A 24301-nucleotide genomic window follows, 5' to 3' on the forward strand; every position below is an offset into this window, starting at 1 on the left:
TGGGCAAACAAGCAGCTTGGACTGGACATACATAAACATGTATGTGGTAAATATAAATGATATTTAAAGTCACAAAACTGGATGATAAAGAGCATTTATAAAATATTTCCAGCTAACATCATACTTAATGGTGAAAGACTGAATGTTTTCCACCTGAGATCAGTGAAGAGGCAAAGAATACCCATTTGACCACTTCCAGTCAACTCTACTGGTCATCTTCATGCCACAAGACAGGAAAAAGACATAAAAAGGCATACAGAGGGGCGCCTGGGTGGCTCAGTGGGTTAAAGCCTCTGCCTTCGGCTCAGGTCATGATCTCAGGGTCCTTGGATCGAGCCCCGCATTGGGCTCTCTGCTAGGCAGGGAGCCTGCTTCCTCCTCCCCCTCTGCCTGCCTCTGTGCCTACTTGTGATCTGTCTTTCTCTCTCTCTCTGTCAAATAAATAATAAAATCTTTAAAAAAAAAAAAAAAGGCATACAGATTGGAAAGGAAGAAATAAAACTGTGTTTAATTACAGGCAACGTATTTATGTAAAAAATCCTACGAACTCTATAAAAAAGCTATTAGAACTAGTAAGTGAGGTTAGCCAAAATGATGGGATAAAAGATCAGTATACAAAATTAACTGATTTCTATATATGAGAATGTACAAAAATTGGCATATCCTAGAAACTGAAATTTAAAAAAACAGTACCACTTAAAACAGCACCAAAAATTATCAAAGATTTAGGGATAAATTTGACGAGTTATATAAGAATTATGCTTCGAGGCGGCACCCAGGTGGCTCAGTCGGTTAAGCATCTGCCCAGGCTCAGAGTCCTGGGATTAAGCCCTGCATCCAGCTCAGCAGGGAGCCTGCTTCTCCTTTTCCCTCTGCCTGCTGCTCCCTTTACTTGTGCAAGCTCGCGCTCTCTCTCTCTCTAATAAATAAATAAAATCTTTAAAAAAAAAAAAAAAAGAATTGCTTTGGAAACTCCAAAATGGTACTGAAAGAAATTAAAGGAAGGCCTAAATAAATATATCACTGTGTTCTGATATTAGAAGGCGTAATAGTGTTAAGATGTCAGTTTTCCCCAGATCAATCAACAGGCTGAACAGAATCTGAATCAAAATCTCAGTCAGCCATTTTTGTTAGAAATTGACAAACTGATTCTAAGATTGGTAAAGGACTGCAAAGAACCTAAAAGAGCCAAGAGAACTTTGAAAAACAACAAAGTTGGAGGACTTACATTTCAAAATTTCAAGATTATCAAGCTACAGTAAGGAAGACAGTATCCTATTGGATTGGCAAAAGGACAGACATACAGACCAATAAAATACGAAGTCCAGAAACAGACCTATTAGCTCAAAACGGATCACAGACCTAAGTGTAAACTAGAAACCATAAACCTAATCACAGGAGTTAGAACTATAAAACTTTTAAAAGAAAACATAGGGGGCGCCTGGGTGGCTCAGTGGGTTAAAGCCTCTGCCTTGGCTAGGATCATGATTTCAGGGTCCTGGGATCGAGCTCGCCCAAGTCAGCCTCTCTGCTTAGCAGGGAGCCTGCTTACTCTCTGCCTGCCTCTCTGCCTACTTGTGATCTCTGTCTGTCAAATAAATAAATAAATCTTAAAGAAAAAGAAAAGAAAACATAGGAGAAAATCTTAGTGATTTTAGGTTTGGCAAAGATTTCATATACAGGAAACAGTCTAAATTATAAAAGAAAAAATAAAGTGGATTAAAATTTAAAACTTTTGCTTTTCAAAATGCCATGTTAGGAAAATCACAGACCAGAAGAAAATATTTGTGAAACACACACCACAAAGGACTTATATCTAGAATATATAAGGAATTTTTACAACTCAAGTATTAGACAAAAAAAAGGAACAGTAAAAATGAACAAAAGATTTGAATAAACACTTCACCAGAAGAAAGTTATATGGATGACCCCAAAAACAAACAAACAAACAAACATGAAAAGGTGTTCAATATTATTATTCATTACAAAATTACAAATTAAAACTAACGTGAGATACTATCTCACACCTACTGGAATGGCTAACATTTTAAAAGTGACTTTATCAGGTACTGGAAAGGATGTGGACAGCCTGGAACTCTCACATATTCTCACACACATCCCAGTGGGCATGTAAAATGGTACAACTACTTCGAAAAAAGTCTGGCAATTTCTTATAAAGCTATACACATGCCTATTATATCCCTTAGCCATTCTGCTCCTAGGTATTTACTGAAGAGACATGAAAACATAGATCCACACAAAGACTTGTATATGAATGTTTACAAAAGCTTTACATGTAACAGCTGAAAACTAGAAACAACCCCAAATGTCCTCCAAGGGGGCAATGAACTACAGAATACCACTCAACAATTTTTGAAAAATGAACTGTTAACATAAATGGGGCACCTGGGTGCCTCAGGGGGTCATGCCTCTAACTCTTGATTTCGGCTCAGGTCATGATCTTGGGGCCATGAGATGGAGCCCCACCTTGGGCTTGGAATTTTCTGCCTCTCCCTCCCCTTCTGCCCACCATCCCCATCCCCCCCCACCCCACTTACTCTCTCTCACACGCATGCGCACTCTCTCTCTCAAATAAATATATAAAATAAAAATCTTAAAAAAAAAAAAAGCTGTTGTGAAGGAGAAGAAATCCGAATCTGGTTTTCATTACAGTGGTGTGAATATGGTGGAGAATAAAAAGTCAACCATAGGGGCCAGGCAGTAAAATATGAGTGAAGCGGGCTGTGTGAGACAACAGGAAGGCTGGAGAGTGTATGCCCTGCCGAGGGGAAGTAGCAACTGACTGCCAAGTGTGAATGCAGGCCCGGCTGTCATCGGTCCTCAGGGTTTTTAGACACAAATCTAAAATCCAAAATCTCATGTGAAAGCTCCCTATTTGTAATACCGGCAACTTATTTAAATTATTTTAAATATTAAGTGGGTCAAACAACCTTGCTTGTAAGACAGACAATGCCCTTGGGGCAAAAGATCGTGACCTCACACAAAACAGATGATCATATCAAAAAATGGGCAGAAGATATGAACAGACACTTCTCCAATGAGGACATACAAATGGCTATCAGACACATGAAAAAATGCTCATCATCACTAGCCATCAGGGAGATTCAAATTAAAACCACATTGAGATACCACCTAACACCAGTTAGAATGGCCAAAATTAGCAAGACAGGAAACAACGTGTGTTGGAGAGGATGTGGAGAAAGGGGAACCCTCTTACACTGTTGGTGGGAATGCAAGTTGGTGCAGCCACTCTGGAGAACAGTGTGGAGATTCCTGAAGAAATTAAGAATAGAGCTTCCCTATGACCCTGCAATTGCACTGCTGGGTATTTACCCCACAGATACAGATGTAGTGAAAAGAAGGGCCATCTGTACCCCAATGTTTATTGCAGCAATGGCCACGGTCGCCAAACTGTGGAAAGAACCAAGATGCCCTTCAATGGACGAATGGATAAGGAAGATGTGGTCCATATACATGATGGAGTATTATGCCTCCATCAGAAAGGATGAATACCCAACTTTTGTAGCAACATGGACGGGACTGGAAGAGATTATGCTGAGCAAACTAAGTCAAGCAGAGAGAGTCAAGTATCATATGGTTTCACTTATTTGTGGAGCATAACAAAGAACATGGAGGACATGGGGAGATGGAGAGGAGAAGGGAGTTGTGGGAAATTGGAAGGGGAGATGAACCATGAGAGACTATGGACTCTGAAAAACAACCAGAAGGTTTTGAAGGGGCGGAGGGGTGGGAGGTTGGGGAACCAGGTGGTGGGTCATAGGGAGGGCACGTATTGCATGGAGCACTGGGTGTGGTGCAAAAACAATGAATACTGTTACGTTGAAAATAAATTAATTAATTTTTAAAAAAAAAGGCCCTTTTACGAAGATGGCGCCGAAAGCTAAGAAGGAATCCCCTGCCCCTCCCAAAGCCAAAGCCAAAGCAAAGGCTTTGAAGGCCAAGAAAGCAGTGCTGAAAGGTGTCCACAGTCACAAAAAAAGAAGATCCGCACATCACCTACATTCCGACGACCCAAGACTCTGCGTCTCCGAAGGCAGCCCAAATACCCTCGAAAGAGCGCCCCCAGGAGAAACAAGCTTGATCACTCTGCCATAATCAAGTTCCCCCGACTACTGAGTCAGCCATGAAGAAAACAGAAGACAACAACACACTTGTGTTCATTGTGGATGTCAAGGCCAACAAGCACCGGATCAAACAGGCTGTGAAGAAGCTCTATGACATGGATGTAGCCAAGGTCAACACCTTAATCAGGCCTGATGGAGAGAAGAAGGCATACGTTCGACTGGCCCCTGACTATGATGCTTTGGATATTGCCAACAAAATTGGGATCATCTAAACTGAGTCCAGCTGGCTAAATCTAAATACAGTTTTTTTCATGATAAAAAAAAAAAAAAAAGATCGTGACCTCTAGAGAAAAGCTCAAAATGAAAGTATTGACATTTAGGAAAATATTAAAACTAATCTAAAAAAGAAAGGAAAAAAATACACAGGCTTAGTGAACTTTTCCTATGAAATTTTTTTTTTATTTTAAAAAATTTTTTAAAAGATTTTATTTATTTACTTGAGAGAGAATGAGTGAGAGAGAGCATGAGAGGAGAAGGTCAGAGGGAGAAGCAGACTCCCCAAGGAGCTGGGAGCCCGATGCGGGACTCGATCCTGGAAGTCCGGGATCATGACCTGAGCCGAAGGCAGTCACTCAACCAACTGAGCCACCCAGGCGCCCTGAAATGTTTTTTAAAATGCTGAAAAGTTTTTATATGGATAAACGTAAATAACTAAACTATGGGTTTAAGCTTTAGTCAATATTTCTCAAAATGCAGGACAGTATGGCATGTTAGTAAGTATCTGATGAAATCAAGCACCTTTGTCCAAATGTATTGGATTAAACAAAGTTGAACAGGTTTCTTCACTGCAGAATTCTCAGCATTTACTGTACTAGTATATTCTGTGATGCTTCAGAGGGGAATATATAATGTTATGTTTATTTAACTATGGGCTCTTTTAATACAGAGGACTCTGGGACTTTGTGCCACACTTTAAGGCATGCAGGCTTAACCCAAGAAAATATTTAATTTAATGTCTGCATTGAGCACAAGCTAATAACTTGGCAAGAATAAGAATTAATACATCTGATTTGTTCTGTAGTTAAACTATATAAAATACTGTAGCTTAACAGGATATAATTAAGATCTATGTTTTGAATCAAACTAGCAAAATATGATCCCGTTCCAAGGATCTATGATTCTTTGTTTTAATATTGTTGATTTTAAAAAAGTGTTAGTAAGATAAAATCGACTTCCTTTAAGTTATAGTCATAACATAGCACTTCTGAACTTTATTGTAGAGCCCTGCAAAAAATTAGCTAAGCAATTAAAGTAACACACAAAACTATTTTGATATAGCAGTAAATTAAGCTATTTATAGTAGTTTACATATAAGCAGTTTACATAAGCCAACTACTATACTAATTACATCTAAAAGCTACAAGCCAAAATTAAACTCATGAGAAATTATATTTATTTAAATGTAAGCTGAGGTATGAGACGAGTAAACCATCCTCTCTTATCCAATATACTTATTTTAAAACTCCTAGAGCTAAGTCTATTTTTTTAACATTGTATAGATTATATTATGTGCTATATGTTACACTTACATAGCCTGTAAAAGTAAATGACTCTTTAGTATAAGATAAATGAAAATGTAAGAACGTAATGGTCCTTTGTTACTATAGTGAAAATAAGTCTAAAGTAGTTATATCAAATTAAAGATTGCTTTTTTAAAGTCCTTATTATATACACCTCTGGAAACATTTTAGGCCTATTTATATGACTGGCTTTCAAAAAATATGTATATATATTTTTATTCTTCAAATGTTTATTTACAGTATCTCTAGAAATTATAAATTTTTAATTTCTCTAGAGGTATAAACAGTAATCAAAATGATTTCTGGGAGGCACCTGGGTGGCTCAGTCAGCCAAGACTTACTCTTGATTTTGTCTCAGGTTATAATCTCAAAGTTCCGAGACTGAGCCTGGCATTGGGCTCCAGGGTGGGCTCTGTGCTGGGCCTGGAGGCTGCTTAAAATTCTCTCTTCCCTTTCCCTTTCTTCCCCTCCTCCTATAGTCACACATGCACTCTCACGTGCTCTATTTCTCTCTCAAAAAAACCCAAAACAACACAAAGAAAAACCACAAAATACAAAAAAATATTTCTGGACCTTCTCTTCGGAATTCCATTCCATATCAAGGCCATAACCCATATTACAGAGGACAAAACTGCTCCACAGAAAGAGATATTCTAGTAAAAGTTGTCCTATCTCACAGTGAAGGAATATCAGGTAATCTTTTGCACTGTGCTCAATTAAACAAGGACATCTGTATTTTTTAATGTTTCTCTAAATCCTCTATAAACTAGTTATGTAAACTACAAGATTTATGAAAGATAATCTGGTCAGAAAAACAGCTACAATTTTTTAAATCAGAAATTTAACAAACCAGAATTTTTTTTTATTTATTTTCAGTGTAACAGTATTCATTGTTTTTTCACAACAACAAACCAGAATTTAAATAACAACTTGAAACCCCCTCCCCCCAAAAAACAAAACAAAACCAAAACAAACAGACAAACAAATCTATGGGATACTTAGAAAAAAGTATATTAAAAAATACTATTGGGGCGCCTGGGTGGCACCATCGGTTGAGCATCCAACTCTTGGTTTCAGCTCAGGTTGTGATCTCAGGGTTGTGAGATCGAGCCCCGCGTCAGGCTCTGCATTCAGCACAGAGTCTGCTTGGGAGTCTCTCTCCCTCTGCCCCTACTGCTCATGTTCTCTCTCTCTCTAAAATAAATAAATAAATAAATATTTTTTAAAAATGCTGTTATCCTACTTACTGGATGATATTATGTAAGTTACATGACTTCTGGGCTTCTATTTTCTCACCATTGATTAATTAATTAATTTTTCTCATATTTAAAAAAGAGAAAAATACCACCTACCTCACAAGATGCTATGAGGCTCAAATAAGACAGTGGACATGAAAGCACTGTAAATTTTAAAGCTTTATACAAATGATGAAATAATAAGAGAAACAACGATGACTAATATCTATCACCCAGCAAGGAAACCAGCTTATTATCACAAGAGTAAAGGCATCATGCTTTGGTACTTCAAACGGGGTTCAAATATCACAACGGTAAGGCTATCCATTTTAGTGAGTTAGTTTCTTGCTAAGTACAATTAATTTTGTTATGCACCATTTTAAACCTACTTTAGATAAGACAATTCCCCTCCTCATTTTTAAAAAGTTAAGGGGATCTCAGGAAAAATGGCAAAACAAAATACAGTTGGTTATTTTAATGAGGAAAAGAAATATTAATGTTAAAAATAAATGGAACTTGAAACAGACCACCAGAAAAAGGAAAGACAATATTTTGGTGAGTTCTATGAATTAATACAAGAAACGTCACTAACCAGACATTATTGTGCTTGCATTTTAAAGGGACAATATCAACATGTAAGTATTCTCTAAACTGGAATGCCTTCCAGTTCTTGCTGAATACATGTAAGATTTGTATGTATACATACAGTATGTATACATGTTCAAATATTTTTTTATATAAACCGCCTCAAAAGTTTTCTCCAAGAAGGACACAAAAAGTAATCTGAATAACTGTCCTGCTAGAGAAAAAGCTTGAACACTGTTAAAAAATGTACTAGAATATTTTCTGTGTTCTGGACAATGAACAGACGTAGTAACCATGGAAAAAATAAATAGCAATACAAGATTATCAAATATTTCCCTTTAATTAGGGAATCCTTATACAGTGAAACAAATCTCTATATTTTTTACCAGCCAGAAGAAACATCACTTGACAGTGTCCTTTTATATTACCAGAAATTATGCCTAAAAGCATCATGCATAAATGCAATCTTTTACCTTCAACATCATCTGAAAAGGTAGACAAAAATAAATAAATAAAAAGTAGGTGATGAAGAAAACAGTTTCTATGTAGTAGTATTCACAATAAAATAAGTAAGAGCTTAAAAATGTCAAATAAGCAATATAATCTCTTAGAAGAAAAGGCTCATTCATTTTATTCAAAATCTGAGATAGCTTAAAGAAATACAGCAAGCATAAACTATAATTCAGGATTATGAGAGATTTATCATTAAATTAATGGATTGTAAATATCCCCAAGGTAAAAAACTCTAAAACGGAGTTCATAATATCAGCTAAGAATTACCTTTTGATGAAGCAATAGAGAAAAAGTATTAATAATAGAAATGAAGGGCATACTTCTCAATACCTAGATTTTTTTAAAATTGGTCCTTCAGAATAAATAAATTTTCAGAACAAAGTTTCAGTTCTTATTTTAATCTTCCCTAGAAAAAGTGATTCTACTACTGTTTCCCCAATAACTGTTTATCTTGTTTTATCCAAAGAATCCTTTTTGGACACTGAATTAAAAATAAAGAGCCCAAACACATAGAGACAAACAAAAAATTGGACTCTAACTATGATTATATTATGAAATTATAATGAAGAACAACCACATAACTAAAAATATTGCTGCTAAACAATTCTTTAAACACAAAAGAAAAAGAGCTAAATTTCTATTATTAAACAAAAAAAAAAAAAAAAAGAAAGAAAGTATCTTTTATTGTAATGTGTTCTAACAAGTGTGTTGCACCTGGTTTTCTCATCTGAGAAATAACCAGAAGATAAGTGTCTTTTTCTTCAGAGTGCATTCTTGTGTGCATTGTATTTAAGTGTTGTTCAGTGAGTGACAGCATCTTATTCCATGGGTACCAAATCATGTTTACTGAAGATTTTTTTCAGGGTGCGTGGGTGACTCAGTCAGTTTAGCGTCTGCCTTCCGCTCAGGTCACGATCCCAGGGTCCTGGGGATGGAGCCCCATGTTGGGCTCCCTACTCAGCAGGAAGTCTGCTTCTCCCTCTCTCTGTGACCCTTCTCCCCGCTTGTGCTGGCTCTGTCTCTCGCATAAATAAAATATTTAAAAAAAAAAAAAAAAAAGATTTTCTGACCTCTGAGAAATAAAGTTAAGTTGTTAGCTATCACAGAGAAAGAAAATTTTAAGAAAAACGGTATTTAAGTCCAAAAAATTGTGACCATTCGACACGACCCAGTTTCAAATGTTCCTATTACTGGTATTCTGTGAAGTTAGTACCTATATATATTTCCACTCTATTTTTATCACAATAAAGTATACACAAACTCATAATTATCTATATTTCCTTATAAGTTGTCTACTTAGAATTCGGAAAGATCTTATAATCTAAATTAAACTTCTAAAATGCACAAATATGCCCACATTTTCTGGCTGTCTAGAATAATGAAACACCCGCTATGTCCTTCAATAGCCAATCTGGTGTGAAAAATGCATTCTTCAACGGCACTGTCAAATGTTACTCAATGAGTATGTTTTTATAATATATAGAGAGAAATGTATATAGATTTCTAGCTAAGTATTTCACATACTGACAATAACGAGGACAGAACACCTTATTTTATATATGCAAGTAATGTGAAACAAAAATAGGAAGATTCACACCAAAGTGTGTGAATTTTGAACTTACTTGTATCATTTCACATCAGACTAATGTAAAAAAACTTCCTAAATTTAACAAGTTGTTGCTCTTTATAAGTTAATAAAAGTCCTACGTTAAAAGTTTATTTATTAAGAAAAACCCCCTCTAATTTAATATTGTTCACCAGATAATAACATATAAATAAAAGTTTGTTTTTTAATAGCCAAAACAGATTCATTTAATATGAAATTACTAATATTCATACTACCTAACTAAAATCAAATACAAAAAGAGAACAAAATATTTTATAGAGGCGCCTGGGTAGCTCACTCGGTTAAGCTTCTGCCTTTAGCTCAGGTCATGATCCCAGGATCCTTGGACTGAGCCCCACTTTAGGGTGCCCTGCTTAGCGGGAAGTCTGCTTCTCCCACTCCCTCTGCCTCTCTGCCTGCTCATGCTCCCACTGTCGCTCTCCCACTCAAATAAATAAATAAAATCTAAAAAAGGAGTACCTGGGTGGTTTTATAAAAAAGGGGTGCCTGTGTGGTTCAGTCGATTAAGTGTCTTTTTTTTTTTTTAAGTAGGCTTGATGCCCAGCATGGAGCCTCATGCAGGGCTTGAACTCATGACCCTGAGAGATCAAGATCTAAGCTGAGATCAAGAGTTGGAGGCTTAACTGACTGAGCCACCGAGGTGCTCTGTTAAGTATCCAACTCAAAGATAGAAAGAAAGAAAGAAAGAAAGAAAGAAAGAAAGGGAATTTTATAAAAAAGAACACTAATTCTACCTCTAAATAACATACAAAGCAATCATTTTAAATATATTTTTCTGGAACTAAGCCTATGTCTTTCCTTATTGGTTAAAGAAAAAATACCCTTATAAATAAATTTATAAAATAAATTCAACTTTAAAACCAGCAAAATTGGCACAACTCCAGGATATATAGCATATGTTATTTTATGTAGAGAAACACAGTAAAAGAAAAAAAAAAGAAAACATAATAAAAGAAACTTACCTACTTCTTCTTCTTCATCATTAGATATTATATTGTACAGTGTGTCCAAAGCATAACCTATTATTTCAGAATCCGAACTGGAAAAAGAAATGATTACACTTACATGTTGCTAGAGTGTAGACAGTTACGACCATTTTTAGACAGTTGTTATTTAGCAAGACTGCATAAAACATTAATCTAAAATCTATTACAGGGGCACCTAGGTGGCTCAGTGGGTTAAAGTCTCTGCCTTCGGCCCAGGTCATGATCCCAGGGTCCTGGGATTGAGCCCTGCATCAGGCTCTCTGCTCAGCAGGGAGCCTGCTTCCCCTCCTCTCTCTCTGCCTGCCTCTCTGCCTACTTGTGATCTCTGTCTGTCAAATAAATAAACAAAATCTAAAAAATAAATAAATACATAAACTCAAAGCATATAAAAAAATAAATAAAATCTATGCTAAGAAAATAGAGTGAAAGTTTAAAGAACATATAAAGGTTATTTATAATAGTGGAAAATTAGAAGCAACCTAAATGTGTAATATCTTAAAAAGTATAGTAGCAATGAAAAACAGTATTTTTAAAGAATGTTTAATGACATAGTAATAAAAACACCCTTGATTTAATGCAAGTAGAAAAATTAAATATAAATATTAATGTACAGAATGACCCCATTTAGCAAAAAAATACATATATATTCCTGTGTGTGTGTGTGTGTATATATATATATATTTAAAAACAACTTCTAAATAAATTTGTAAAGTAAATTCAACTTTAAAACCAGCAAAGTTAGTATAACCCAGGTAATTTTATGGGTATGTGTTTACGTTTATATACGTGTTCTGTGATAGGTATCTTTAATGGTGTTATCCCTGACTGGACTACTAGAATTTGTTTTCCTGCTCTATATTTTCTAAAAACACACAAACAAACAGAACAAAAAACTTATGGTAAAAATAATTCTATTTATAAAATTGGGGAGTATGAGATTATAGTTTTGATAGACAAATTTTGTTTTTTTTTTTAAGATTTTGTTTATTTATTTGAGAGAGAGAGCACAAGTTAGGAGAGAGGCAGAGGAAGAAACAGGCTTCCTGCCAAGCAGGGAGCCTGATGCGGGGCTCGATCCCAGGACCCTGAGATCTTGACCTAAAGTAAGGGCAGACGCCTAACCCACTGAACCACCCAGGCATCCCTAGATATTCCTGAGATAAAGGTTAAGAAACAAATTTTTTAAAACATTTACCACACATTTACAATGTGCCAAGGGCACGCTGGGAAGTAGGGTGTACCAGGGGCCAGTGAATGTGTGAAATTGTAACTGTATGGTGCTTAGGGGCTGCTTTGGTGTTTTACTGTGCCTCTTAGACAACAAAGCTAAGCTTCTACGAGCCTTCCCGTGTTCCATTCCTTTTCTTGTGCTAAATTAAATTCCCTTTCCATTTGCCTCTAATAATTATTTATTGCTTTCTGTTTTCAAAGTGTTCGAAGTTATTTTTTTTTTTATTTCATGGAACGCGAAGAAAGGTCTGTGTTCTGCAGCCGTCTCCTTCCACAGCTCATCTTCATTAATGTTTTTTTTGTCTGTTTGCTTTGTTGTTGTTGCTGCTTTAAGTAAACTCTATGCCCAACCTTGGGCTCGAACTCATGACCCCAGAGACCAAGAGACATAGACTCTACGGACTGGACCCAGCCAGGCGCCCCTCTTCATTACTGTTTTACGCTTCTTCTCCGGGCCCTTGCAAGTAACACTCTCGGAATGCATCCACTGAATCCCCTTCGTCCTTGGCTACATCCCAGAAAACTCTGTTCCCTTTCCTGACAAGGCTTGAAACCTTCCATCTGTCGGTGGGTCTGCGTCTTTTATTGTCATATTGAAGAGAGATTGCTCATTTTCCTAAGTCCTACACTCAGAGCCCGAAAGTTGTCTAATTTCTCACTGTTTCCAAACCATGACACCTAGATAGTAATTTTAAAAATGGAGATATAATTTGTACGCCATAAAGCTCACCCTTTTAAAGTGCTCACCTCCGTGGGTTTACTATATCCACAGAGATGTGCAACCATCACCACTATCTGAATCCAGACATTTTCTTTTTGCCTTTTCCTAAAGCTTTTTTTTTTTTTTGAAGATTTATTTATTTGTCAGAGAGAGAGAGAGCATAAGCAGGGAGAGCTGCAGGCAGAGGGAGAAGCAGGCTCCCCGCTGAGCAGGCAGCCCGATGCGGGACCTGATCCCAGGACCCTGGGATCCCAACCTGAGCTGAAGGCAGATGCTTAACTCACTCCGCCACCGAGGCATCCCTAAAGCTTTTATTTTTAAGAAATCTCTATGCCCAGTATGGGGCTTGAACTCATAACCCTGAGATCAAGAGCTGCATGCCCCACTGCCTGAGCCAGCCAGGTGCCCCAAAACTGAGAACATTTCATCGCATCATCAGAAACCCTGGATCCATTAGCCATCATTCCTATCCTCCCCACACTGCCTGGCAAACTCTAATCCACGTTCTGTGTCTATAGATTTTTGGTTTTTGGTTTTTTTTTTTTTTAGAGGGAGGGGGAGGGGTGGATGGAGACAGACAAGAGAGAATTTTACGAGGCTCTACGGCCATGAGCCCAGCCTGTTCTAATCATTGCACACGCATCAAGCCGTGGAAGCCTCGGAACCATCCCACGAGACGGGCGCTGCTGTCACCCCCGTTTCACTGTAGTTTACTCCTGAGAGACGTGGGGCGGGGGGGCATGGGCAGCTGGGAGGGTGGGAAGGGGCAGGGGGAGGCAGAGAGAGAATCCGAGCAGATTCCAATGGCTATTGTGGCTATTACGAACAACGCTGCTACGAATTTTCAAGTACTAGCTTCTGTGTCGGGCCATGGGGCAACCCCATGTTTGACTCTCTGAGGAACTGCCACACTTCCACAGAGGCTGCCCCACTTTCTATTCCCACCAGCCGTGTCTGAAGGTCCAGTTCATCCTCAGCAACGTTTGTTATAGTCCTTCTCTGTCCCCCCTTAACAGCCATCCTAATCAGTTCAAGCTGGTGTCTCATTTTGGTTTTGATTAGTGTTTCCTTAATGACGATTTTGAGAGTCTTTTAATGTGTTTATCGATCATTTGTGTAATTTTTTGGGAGAAATTTGTATCCAAACCCTTTAGCTGATTTTTCCCCCCTAAGATTTCATTTATTTATTTGAAAGCGAGAGCGAGAGAGAGAGAAAGAGAGATAGCTAGAGAGCGCATGAACAGGAAGGAGAGGGAGAGGCAGGCTCTCTGCAGGGAGCCTGATGCAGGGCCTAAACCCAGGACCCCAGGATCATGACCCGAGCCGAAGGCAGACGCTCAGACACCCAGGCGCCCCATCTGCCTGTTTCTATTTGGGTTACTTATCTTTTTACTGTTGACTTGTGTATGTATTCTGGATGTAAGTCCCTTATCAGACATATGAATTGCATATACTTTCTCCCATCCTTTGGGTTGTCTTTTTACTTTGATAGGGTCCTTTGAAGCATAAAAGTTTTTAATTTTAACAAAGTCCAGTTTATCTGTTTTGTCTTTTCTTGCTTGTGCTTTTAGTGTCACATGTAAGTAACCATTGCCCAAGCCAAGGTTTTGGCGATTTACGCCTGCAGTTCTTTTAAGGGTTTTAGCTTTAGCTCTTACATTTAGGTCTTTGATCCCTTTTGAGCTAATTTTTGTGTATGGTGTGAAGTGAATATTTAGTTGTCCCCGCACCATTTGTTGAAGAAATTGTTCTTTCTCCATTGTGGTCTTTAACACCTTGCCAAAAATCAGTTTAAATGAATGTTGGGCTTTATCTCTAGCTTTTTTGTTGATCTATTGATCTATCCTTAATGCCACTGCCACAAAGTCTTGTTTACTATCATTTTGTGGCAAGTATTAAAATCAGGAAACATGAGCCCTTCAACTGTGTTCTTTTTCAAGGTAGTTTGGGATCTACTCTGGAGCCTGTGCATTCCCATACAAATTTTATGATCAGCTTGTTAATTTCTGCAGAAGTGGCAACTAGGATTTCTATAGTGATTATGTGAATCTGTAAATTAGGGTGCATTACTGCCTTAAAAATATATTCCTTCTTTCTGCCCGTGAAGGACACAGAATGTATTTTCATTTCTTTGAATCTCAGGTAATTTCTTTCAATAATGTGTTGTGGTTTCCAGTGTACACTTCTTTCACTTTTTTCGTAAAATTTATTCCAAAGTATTTTCATCTTTTTTATGTTACTTAAATGGGATTGTTTTCTTAATTCTGTTTACTGATTGTTCATTGCTAGTATACAGAAATATAATTTTTAAAATTTTTTAATTTAATTTTTTAAAAATATTTATTTATTTGAGAGAGAGAGAGAGTGAGAGAGAGAGAGCATGAGAGGAGAGACGGTCAGAGGGAGAAGCAGACTCCCCAAGGAGCTAGGAGCCCGATGTGGGACTCAATCATGGGACTCTGGGATTATGACTTGAGCCGAAGGCAGTTGCTTAACCAACTGAGCCATCCAGGCACCCTAGAAATATAATTTTTTTACATTGAGCTTCTATCCTTCAACTTTGCTGTTTATTAGAACTATTTACTAGTTCTCATAGCTTTTTAGTGGATTCCTAAGGATTTTCTATATACAAGATCATATCGTCTATGAATATGTGTAATTTTACTTCTTACTTTCCAATCAGTTTACCTTTTATTTCCTTTCCTTGCCTAATTGCTTTAGCTAGAGCTTCCACTTCAGTGTTGGACAGAGGTGGTTAAAGGGAACATCATGATCTTGTTCCTGATCTTACGTGGAAAGCGCTCAGTTTTTCACCACTGCATCTGATGTCCTGGGATTTTCATAGATTCTCTTTATTATTTTGAGGAAATTTCTTTCTATTCCCAGTTCCTTAATACTCTCTTAAAAGATGCTCCGCAGGGGCGCCTGGGTCCTCAATCGCTAAGCATCCACCTTCAGCTCAGGTCATGATCCCAGGGTCCTGGGATCGAGCCCTGCACTGGGCGCCCCATTTGGCAGGAAGCTTGTGTTCTCTCTCTTGCTGTGTTGCTCTCAAGTGAACAAATAAAAATCTTAAAAAAAAAAAAAAAAAAAAGATGCTCTTCAAAATTTCTCAAAAACAAAAAGATACATAATATTTTTATAAATAAAAATTTTTAAAGCCTACTTTACTTGAGATTTTTTTTTTAAGATTTTACTTATCTATTTGAGAGACAGACAGTGAGAGAGAGCATGAGGGGGGGACGGTAAGAGGGAGAAGAAGGCTCCCCGTGGAGCTGGGAACCCAATGCGGGAGTCGACCTGAGCCGAAGGCAGTCGCTTAACCAACTGAGCCACCTGAGTGCCCTCCCTTGAGATTTACAGGTGGTTGTGACTCATTTTGTCTATCATCTTACTTCATTTACCACTCCTAATCACTTCTTCATATTCACTGAATCTTTGAGTCCTGTCTCTCACTCTTGCTTTCCACGCTAAATGCCATCATCATCCATCATGCTTTCAAAACCTGCTGGGGTACCTGGGTGGCTCAGCCAGTTAAGTGTCTGCCTTTGGCTCAGGTCATGATCCCGGGGTCCTGGGATCAAGTCCCTCATTGGGCTTCCTGCTCAAAAGGGAAGCTGCTTCTCCCTCTAATAAATAAGTAAAATCTTAATAAAAAAAAGAGAGAGAGAGAATACCTAAGATCTACACACCCATTTTCAGCTATGCACTCAAAATGACTTTATATAACAGGCAGCATTCTACTTTCCATACTGAGATGTTAGTGATTTATGAGTAACTTTGTAAGACTCAGTGAGAAAGGTACACATGAAGTAAAAAAGAAAAATTATAGATTATATGTACGTATAATCATCACACTAAAGTGTTTTGGATCTAGGATCCATTTTCTCTAACCTGGAATATTATTTAAAGCACAAAACTAACTTTAAATTACTGTAATCATTTTCAACTGATTCTATGAACTTAGTGGCTAAACAATACAAATATATTATCTTAAAGTTCTGGAAGTCAGAATCCGAAATGGGTCTCTTTGCACCACAATCAAGGTTTCGGCAGGGCCGCCTTCCTGTCTACAGGCTCTACAGGAAAATCTGCTTCTGTGCCTTCTACAGGTCTCTAGAGAGCCCCTTCCCCCATCTTCAAAGCCAGCAAAGACAGGTCCAGATCTTCCATATCACCTCATTCTGACCTCCTCTTGTGCGTTCCTGCTCCACTTTTAAGAAACCTCAGGATTACACTGGGCCCACCAGGATAACACAGGATAATCTCTCCATCTCAAAGTCTTTAATCACATCTGCAAAGCCCCTTTTGCCCTCTAGGGTAGCATTCATAGGTTGTGGTAATAAGGATGTAAACATCCTTGGGGGGCTATTATTCTGCCTGTGGTAGGCAGATCTCATTAAACAGATAATCTTAGCACATCCAATGCATTTATTCAAACGCATTAGAATTAGTTGGCTTTGAAAAGGTAGCCAATGTGGGGTGTACTGAGTAGAGGAAAGGTCCCAACTGGTATGAACAAGGAATTGGGCATTGCTGAAACATAACTGAAACACAGGCTCTGAGATTAGACAGGCAATACCAAGACCTTTAAAAAGCTTATATGCATCGCTTTAAGAACTTGGGATTTCAGGGGTGCCTGGGTGGCTGACTGGTTGGGCATCTGTCTTGGGCTCACATCATGAACTCTGGGTTCAATCCCAGGGTCTTGGGATCAAGCCCCAAGTCCCTGGTTCAGCAGGGAGTCTGCTTCTTCCTCTCCCCCTCCCCCTGCTGTGTTCTGTCTCTTTCAAATAAATAAATAAAATCTTTAAACAAACAAACAAACAAAACTTAGACTTCACATTACACTGAGCTGCTGAAATTCATTAAATAAAAAAAGGTTTATACATCAGACTTACAGTGCACAGACTGGAAGAACAAAAAGATCAGAGGCAAAGAACACAGTTTGGAGATAGTCGTGGTTTTAAGCTATGTTCAAAAACTCTTTGATACAGATCCTTTCAAGGGATGGAACCAAATTCTCCTCCTCTTAGGTATATGCTGTATTTATAAGCTTGCTTCTAACAAACAGAATGTGATAGGCTTGATGGTATGTGACTTGTGAGACTAAACCCTAAAGGACCTTGTGGCTTTCTCTTTGTCTCTAGGATTGCTTGCTCTGGGAGAAGCCAGTTACCGTATCATAAGGATGCTAAAGCAGCCTTTCAGAGAGAGCAACATGGTGAGGTAATGAAGCTTCCCTGCCATTAGCAAAGTAATCGAGCCATCTTGGAATCAGATCTTTCCAATTGAGCCTTCAGATGACTGCAGTCCTGGCCAAAATCTTGACTGCAACTTCGAGAGAGATCCTGAGCCAGAACCACCCAGCTAAATCACTGCTGAATTTCTGATCCACAGAAAGCATGAGATAATATATACCGATCATTCAGAGCCACTAAGTTCTGAGGTAACTTGTTATACAGCAAAAAGTTAATAATAATAATAATAATAAAGATAACTAAAATAGCAGCTCTGAAAATCATTTCAATGACTAATACTGAGCCAGAACTAAAGATTAACAAAGGAAACTGGAGAACTTCATGAATTCCATCTGCCTTTTGGTCTAGATAAGCATAATGGGTTAAGGAGAGGGCCAAGTTCGGCAAGAATCCTACGGTTTCTTGCTTAAATGGAAAGGCACCATCAACTAGGTTGGACTTGGGTCAAAAGGCAGTTGAAGGAGATGGTGGGAGGAGGCAGTTGGGAGCAGGAAAACAAGCTAAAAATTAACTCTTGAACATTGTGAATTGGAGATATCAGCAAGAGATCTTGATATGGTAGAAGTGTCCACTAAGCAGTTAAAGGTTGTAATATACGTTTGCTTACAGGTAAGATTTTTGAAAGTTATCCACGCACAGTTGTTAATTAAAACCAAAGGTGGAGGGCGTTTGTGTGGCACAGTCGGTTAAGTGCCTGACTCTTCGTTTTCACTCAGCTGGTGATCTCGGGATCCTGGGATGAAGCCCCACATCCGGATCTCTGCTCAGCAGGGAGCCTGCTTGACCTCCCCCCTCCACCCTGCCTACTTGTGATCTCTGTCTGTCAAATAAATAAAATCTTAAAAAAAATAAAAAAAAAGAATCACTCTCCTTCTCCCTCTGCCCTTCCCTCCCCCATGAGCACTCACTCTCTCTGTAAAATAAATACATCTTAAAAAAAAAAAGATGCAGATAAAATCTCTTAAAAGAGAAACTGAAAGAGATAAAAATAGGCTGAGTGACCTTTCTTTTAGGACATGCTCGGATCTAACACTTAGTCCAGTTCATTTCTCCAAAAAAGCAAGTCTGGATAACTGGTATACAATAATATGTATATTATACTATAGAACAGCATATTATATCTAAGTGAATATCAAAACATCCAACTGCCCAAATCAAACCCCAAATCTTCACCTTTTAATGAGAAGTCACTTCAGTTCATTTTTATATAATGGAAAGATTTCAAACCCCGAGATTATGCCTGTCTTAATGCTTATTAGCACAGTGGTCTGCACCTTGTGTCCAATATTTATTGAAATGACAACTGACAAGAAAAACTTAACAACCTTAATAAGTTAATCATTTCTAGAATAGTGACTCTAAAACAGTTTAATTAAAATTGCAAGAAAAATTAGGGAGAAAAATCATGAAAAAGAGACTTACCGATCTGTTTGTAATACATGGATAAGATGCTCCATAGCTTGAATACCCACTTCCAAGCGGTATTTCTGCATAAAAGAAAAATGCTATTAAAGTAACTAATGTCCAACTTTGTAAACTTAGTAAGTGATACAGCATTACTGACCTTAGATAATGATTTGAGAGCACGCACAGCATTTCTTCGATCATCTAGTAAAGTAGATGAAGCCACTCTGTCACAAAGCTTTTGAATCTGTCATGGAAAAATGAAACAGCATTAACAGAATCCACAAAACAAAACAGAAACATGAAGTTCCCCCCTAAATTTATACCATCTAATTTTGAAAAAAAAAAAAAATCAACAAATGGGATGTCATGGAAATGGTCTTTCACAAATCTAAATAACTATTCAGGGGTTTTATAAGCTTATTACTGAGAAACAAGATCTTTCACACTCTTGACAATGAGAAGTGGTGGAAGAAAAGTCAGTCACATAAATTGAGGAATTAAGAGAAATCATTAGTAGAATCAGAGCGTTCCAAACATGCCGTTTACAACTGTTTGAGGGGAGGAGGGTTACGGTAGAAGATCTGAAGTTATTTTAAAAAAAAATTTTTTTTTAAAGATTTTATTTATTTGACAGAGACAGAGACAGCAAAAGAGGGAACACAAGCAAGGGGAGTGGGAGAGGGAGAAGCAGGCTTCCCGCTGAGCAGGGAACCCTATGTGGGGCTCGAACCTAGGACCCTGAGATCATGACCTGACCTGAAGGCAGATGCTTAATGAGTAAGCCATCCAGGTGTGCCTAAAAAAAATTTTTTAAAATACTTGTTTACATTAAAACTTTGCCCTAATGTTTCCACTAAGTATTTGAACAAGAAAAGACAGAACTGATACATCAAAAATTTTAAGTGTGCCTCTAGATCTATAAAGATGAAATGTTTCTACTATAAAAGTTTTTAATAAATTTGCAGGAATTAAAGTTCAAGCTGAATTTTAAAATAAACCTCTGGGCATTATTTACAATAGAAAAAACTTAACAACTGTTCGTCAAAAGAAGAAAAACTAAATAAATTGTCATACATTCTTTGGTAGCTACTCAAAACAATTAACTGTACTGATATGAAAATACTATAATAAACAGTAGGGAAAAAAAGAAAAGCAAGTTATAAAATTAGATGTAAATTATGAACCCACTGAAGCAAAAGTACTAAACTATGTATGTAAAATTGCATTAGAAAAAATCTGGAGGGGTGCCTAGGTGGCTCAGTTGATTAAGGTTCCAACTCTTTTTTTTTTAATTTATTTATTTGACAGAGAGAGAGAGATCACAAATAGGCACAGAGGCAGGCAGAGAGAGGGAGAAGAAGGCTCCCTGCTGAGCAGAGAGCCCAATGCAGGGCTCGATCTCAGGACCCTGAGACCATGACCTAAGCCGAAGGCAGAGGCTTAACTCACTGAGCCATTCAGGCACCAAAGCCTCCAACTCTTGATATCATCTCAGGTCATGAGATGGACCCCTGCATCTGACTCCATGCTGATCGTGAAGCCCGCTGAAGAGTCTCTCAGGATGCCTGGGTGGCTCAGTGGGTTAAGAATCTGTTTTCGGATGCAGTCATGATCTTGGGATTGAGGATTGAGTCCTGAGTGGGGCTCCTTGCTCAGCACAGAGCATGCTTCTCCCTCTGTCTGCCGCTCTCCCTGCTTGTGCTCTCTCTTTTGCAAATAAATAAATAAAATCTTTCTTTTTTAAAGATTTTATTTATTTATTTGAGAGAGAAGAGAGCATGAACGCAAACAGGGAGAGGGGCAGATAGAGGGAGAGAGAGAAGCCTGATGCAGGGCTCCATCCCAGGACCCTAGGATCATGAACCAAGCCTAGGATCATGTACCGAGCTGAAGGCAGATGCTTAACCAACTGAGCCACCCAGGTACCCCTGAATAAATAAAGTCTTAAAAAAAAAAAAGATTATCTCTCTCTGCCCTCCCACCTCCATACCCTGTGGCCACCCCCACCATCTTGCTAAAAAAAAAAATTTAAAAAAAAAAATTGTAACAGACATAAGAATTAACTGCATGTCTTAAAATTTTAAAAAAAAGGAGTGAAAAGATAAGCCACAGACTGGATGAATATATTTGTTTGTCTTTTAAAGATTTTATTTATTTATTTGAGAGAGAGCAAAAGCAAGAGAGCAAGAGCACGCAGGGGGTCTGGCAGAGGGAGGTGGGGAGCAAAGGGAGAAGCAGATTCCCTGCTGAGCAGGGAGCCAGATGTGGGACTCAATCCCAGGACTCTGGGATCATGACCTCAGCCGAAGGAAGATGCTTAACTGACTGAACCACACAGGCGCCCTGGATGAAAATATTTGAAAACATCTGATAAAGAACAGTTTTGTTTTGTTTTTTAAGATTTTTATTTATTTATTTGACAGATCACAGGTAGGCAGAGAGGCAGGCAGAGACAGAGGGAAGCAGGCTCCCTGCCGAGCAGAGAGCCCAATGTGGGACTTGATCCCAGGACCCTGAGATCATGACCTGAGCCGAAGGCAGCGGCTTAACCCACTGAGCCACCCAGGCGCCCCAAGAACAGTTTTTAAAACCATGATACTCAGGTCCTTTAAAGCTCTAACAGTTACTATTTTAAGTTATTATTCACTCTTTAATGACAGTTTCTTACTAAGAGTCTAAAAATAATACTTTGGCCTATCACATTTCTGCATCCTATGTATCTGAATTAGTGGTGCTTAAATACACATAGTGTGTGCCAAATTATGTTCCGCAGACTTCTAGTGTCCCAGAAGATATTAATAGATTTCTAATGATCACAGAAGCAGCAGGAAACACAAGGTCATACAAAATTAAATACGTTTCTGCACTGCAGGATTTCTAAGTCTTCACTATGCTGATTTGCATTTCTTCATACAGCAGATATAGTATAATAACCAAGCCTAGCCTCGCTTTTTTAATTTATTCATCTAACTGCTCACATTAAGAAATTATTCGTACCTTAAACTGCATTTACTTTCACAATAATTACACTGACTTTCCTAAGTGCAAACAACACAACTTTCTCTTTATTAAACAACTGGCTGATTTTTTTTCTACCACAATTTTTTTTTTTTACCATTAGAAAAACTACATAATTGTCTCTTAAAAACATGAAGCGTGGAGGCACCTGGGTGGCTCAGTGGTTTAAGCCTCTGCCTTCGGCTCAGGTCATGATCTCAGGGTCCTGGGATCGAGCCCCGCATCGGGCTCTCTGCTCAGTGAGGAGCCTGTTTCTCCCTCTCTCTCTGCCTGCCTCTCTGACTACTTGTGACCTCTCACTCTGTCAAATAAATAAATAAAATATTAAAAAACAAAACAAAACATGAAGTTTGTTACTCTCCGTTTAAGGAATATCTTGGGCCAAAAATAGTTTTCCTAAGTATGACTGTAATTTCCTTTGCTTGGGTCTTATACAACTTTCATTAGTTTTTTCTAGGTAGTTTATAACTGACAGTATGAACAGGAAATCGCATATAGGCATTTTCTGCTTTTTCCTAGCAGAAACCTCAAGCACTGGTTCTAGATGTGGGATTCTCGTCTCTCATGGAACACTGAGTCCCAGGGCCATGCAGAGCTTGAAGTTCAGCCGCAGCCTCAGTCTCATCTCCGTTAGTGTACACAATGATCTGTGTCAAAATAGGATCTTCCATGTCGAGAAACTCTTCAGTATTTGTTGAATCTGGACCCTTGAAGTCTACTTCACACTGATGGAGAAACTTAGCTTTAGAAATACTGGCCCAAGACGATGGTAATCCTGGAGTTTGGGGGTTTGCTTTTGCTTTTATTCTCAGTCCTTTCTGTGCCCTAAATATGCTAATATTTGAGCCCTGTTGATTTTTTTTAAAAAGCTTTGAAATATACACAAAGATAATCTTAGTTAAGATGAATACAAGTTAAAATAGCAATGAGGTTATTTTTACCTATGACTCACTAAGATTAAAATTAAATAATAGTACCAAATATAAATACTGTATGATTTCATTTTTATAAACTAAAAAAAAAAGGCAAAGCTAATCTGTGCTAATAGAAGGCAGAATAGTGGTTAACTCATGGAGACGGGCAGAGACTGAATAGGAGCACAAAGGTGACTTTGGGTCCTGGTAATGTTCTGTTCCTTGATCTGGGTGCTGTTACATAGGTGTGTTCAGGTTGTGAGGTTTTCATACATATTTGACATGCATATTTTCCTATATACTTTTAATAAAAAATGATTTTTATTTCTTTTTTGATTTTAAAGCAATCTCTACATCCAGTGTGGAACTTGAACTCACAACCCTGAGATGAAGAGTCACATGCTCTAGAGACTGAGTTAGCCAGGAGCCCCAATAAAATGATTTTTTAAACAGAACAACTGGGTCGCCTGGGTAGCTCAGTTGGTTAAGTGCCCAAGTCTTGATTTCCTCTCAGGTTGTGATCTCAAGTCGTGAGGTTGAGCCCCGTAGAGCCTTGCATTGGCTCTGCCCTCACTGTGGAGTCTGCTTGAGATTCCTCCCTTCCCGCCCCCCACTAGCACACTCTCTCTCTAAATAAAAAAGTAAAATCTCCGGCATCTGGGTGGCTCAGTGGGTTGAGCCTCTGCCTTCGGCTCAGGTCATGATCTCAGGGTCCTGGGATCGAACCCCTCATTGGACTCTCTGCTCAGCATGGAGCCTGCTTCCCCCTCTTTCTCTCTGCCTGCCTCTCTGCCTACTTGTGATCTCTGTCAAATAAATAAACAAAACCTTAAAAAAAAAAAGAGAGAGAGAAAACAAAAAAATCTTAAAAAAAAAATAGAAAAATTATCCATGATAGGTAAAGATATAAATTAACTTGCTTATATTCTATCATAGGAAAAGTAACCTAAAAAAAGTGGCAATATGACAAAAACTACTGCAACTTAAAATGTTCATATCCTTTTTTTAGCCAGGCATTCCTACTTCTAGGAATTTACCATTTAAAAACACCCCCACAATTACACAATGTTTTATACTAGGATGTTCTCTGTAGCGGTACTTTTTTTTTTTTTTTTTTT

The 24301-nt window shown here is 38.1% G+C and overlaps 1 protein-coding gene across 2 annotated transcripts in view; it reads right to left on the bottom strand.

Annotated features, from left to right (window-relative positions):
- USO1 (USO1 vesicle transport factor) overlaps positions 1-24301 on the bottom strand; it is a 91329-nt gene that overhangs the window by 47550 nt on the left and 19478 nt on the right. For both annotated transcript variants that reach the window (XM_045998214.1, XM_045998213.1), the window contains exons 2-4: positions 19409-19495; positions 19267-19331; positions 10609-10685 (exon numbers count right to left, since the gene is read on the bottom strand). In XM_045998214.1, the coding sequence (XP_045854170.1) occupies positions 10609-10685; positions 19267-19331; positions 19409-19495 (229 nt within the window). The remainder of the gene's footprint in view (positions 1-10608; positions 10686-19266; positions 19332-19408; positions 19496-24301) is intronic.

The sequence above is a fragment of the Meles meles genome, chromosome 2 (genome assembly GCF_922984935.1).
Source record: "Meles meles chromosome 2, mMelMel3.1 paternal haplotype, whole genome shotgun sequence".
In the NCBI taxonomy this organism is placed as follows: Eukaryota; Metazoa; Chordata; class Mammalia; order Carnivora; family Mustelidae; genus Meles; species Meles meles.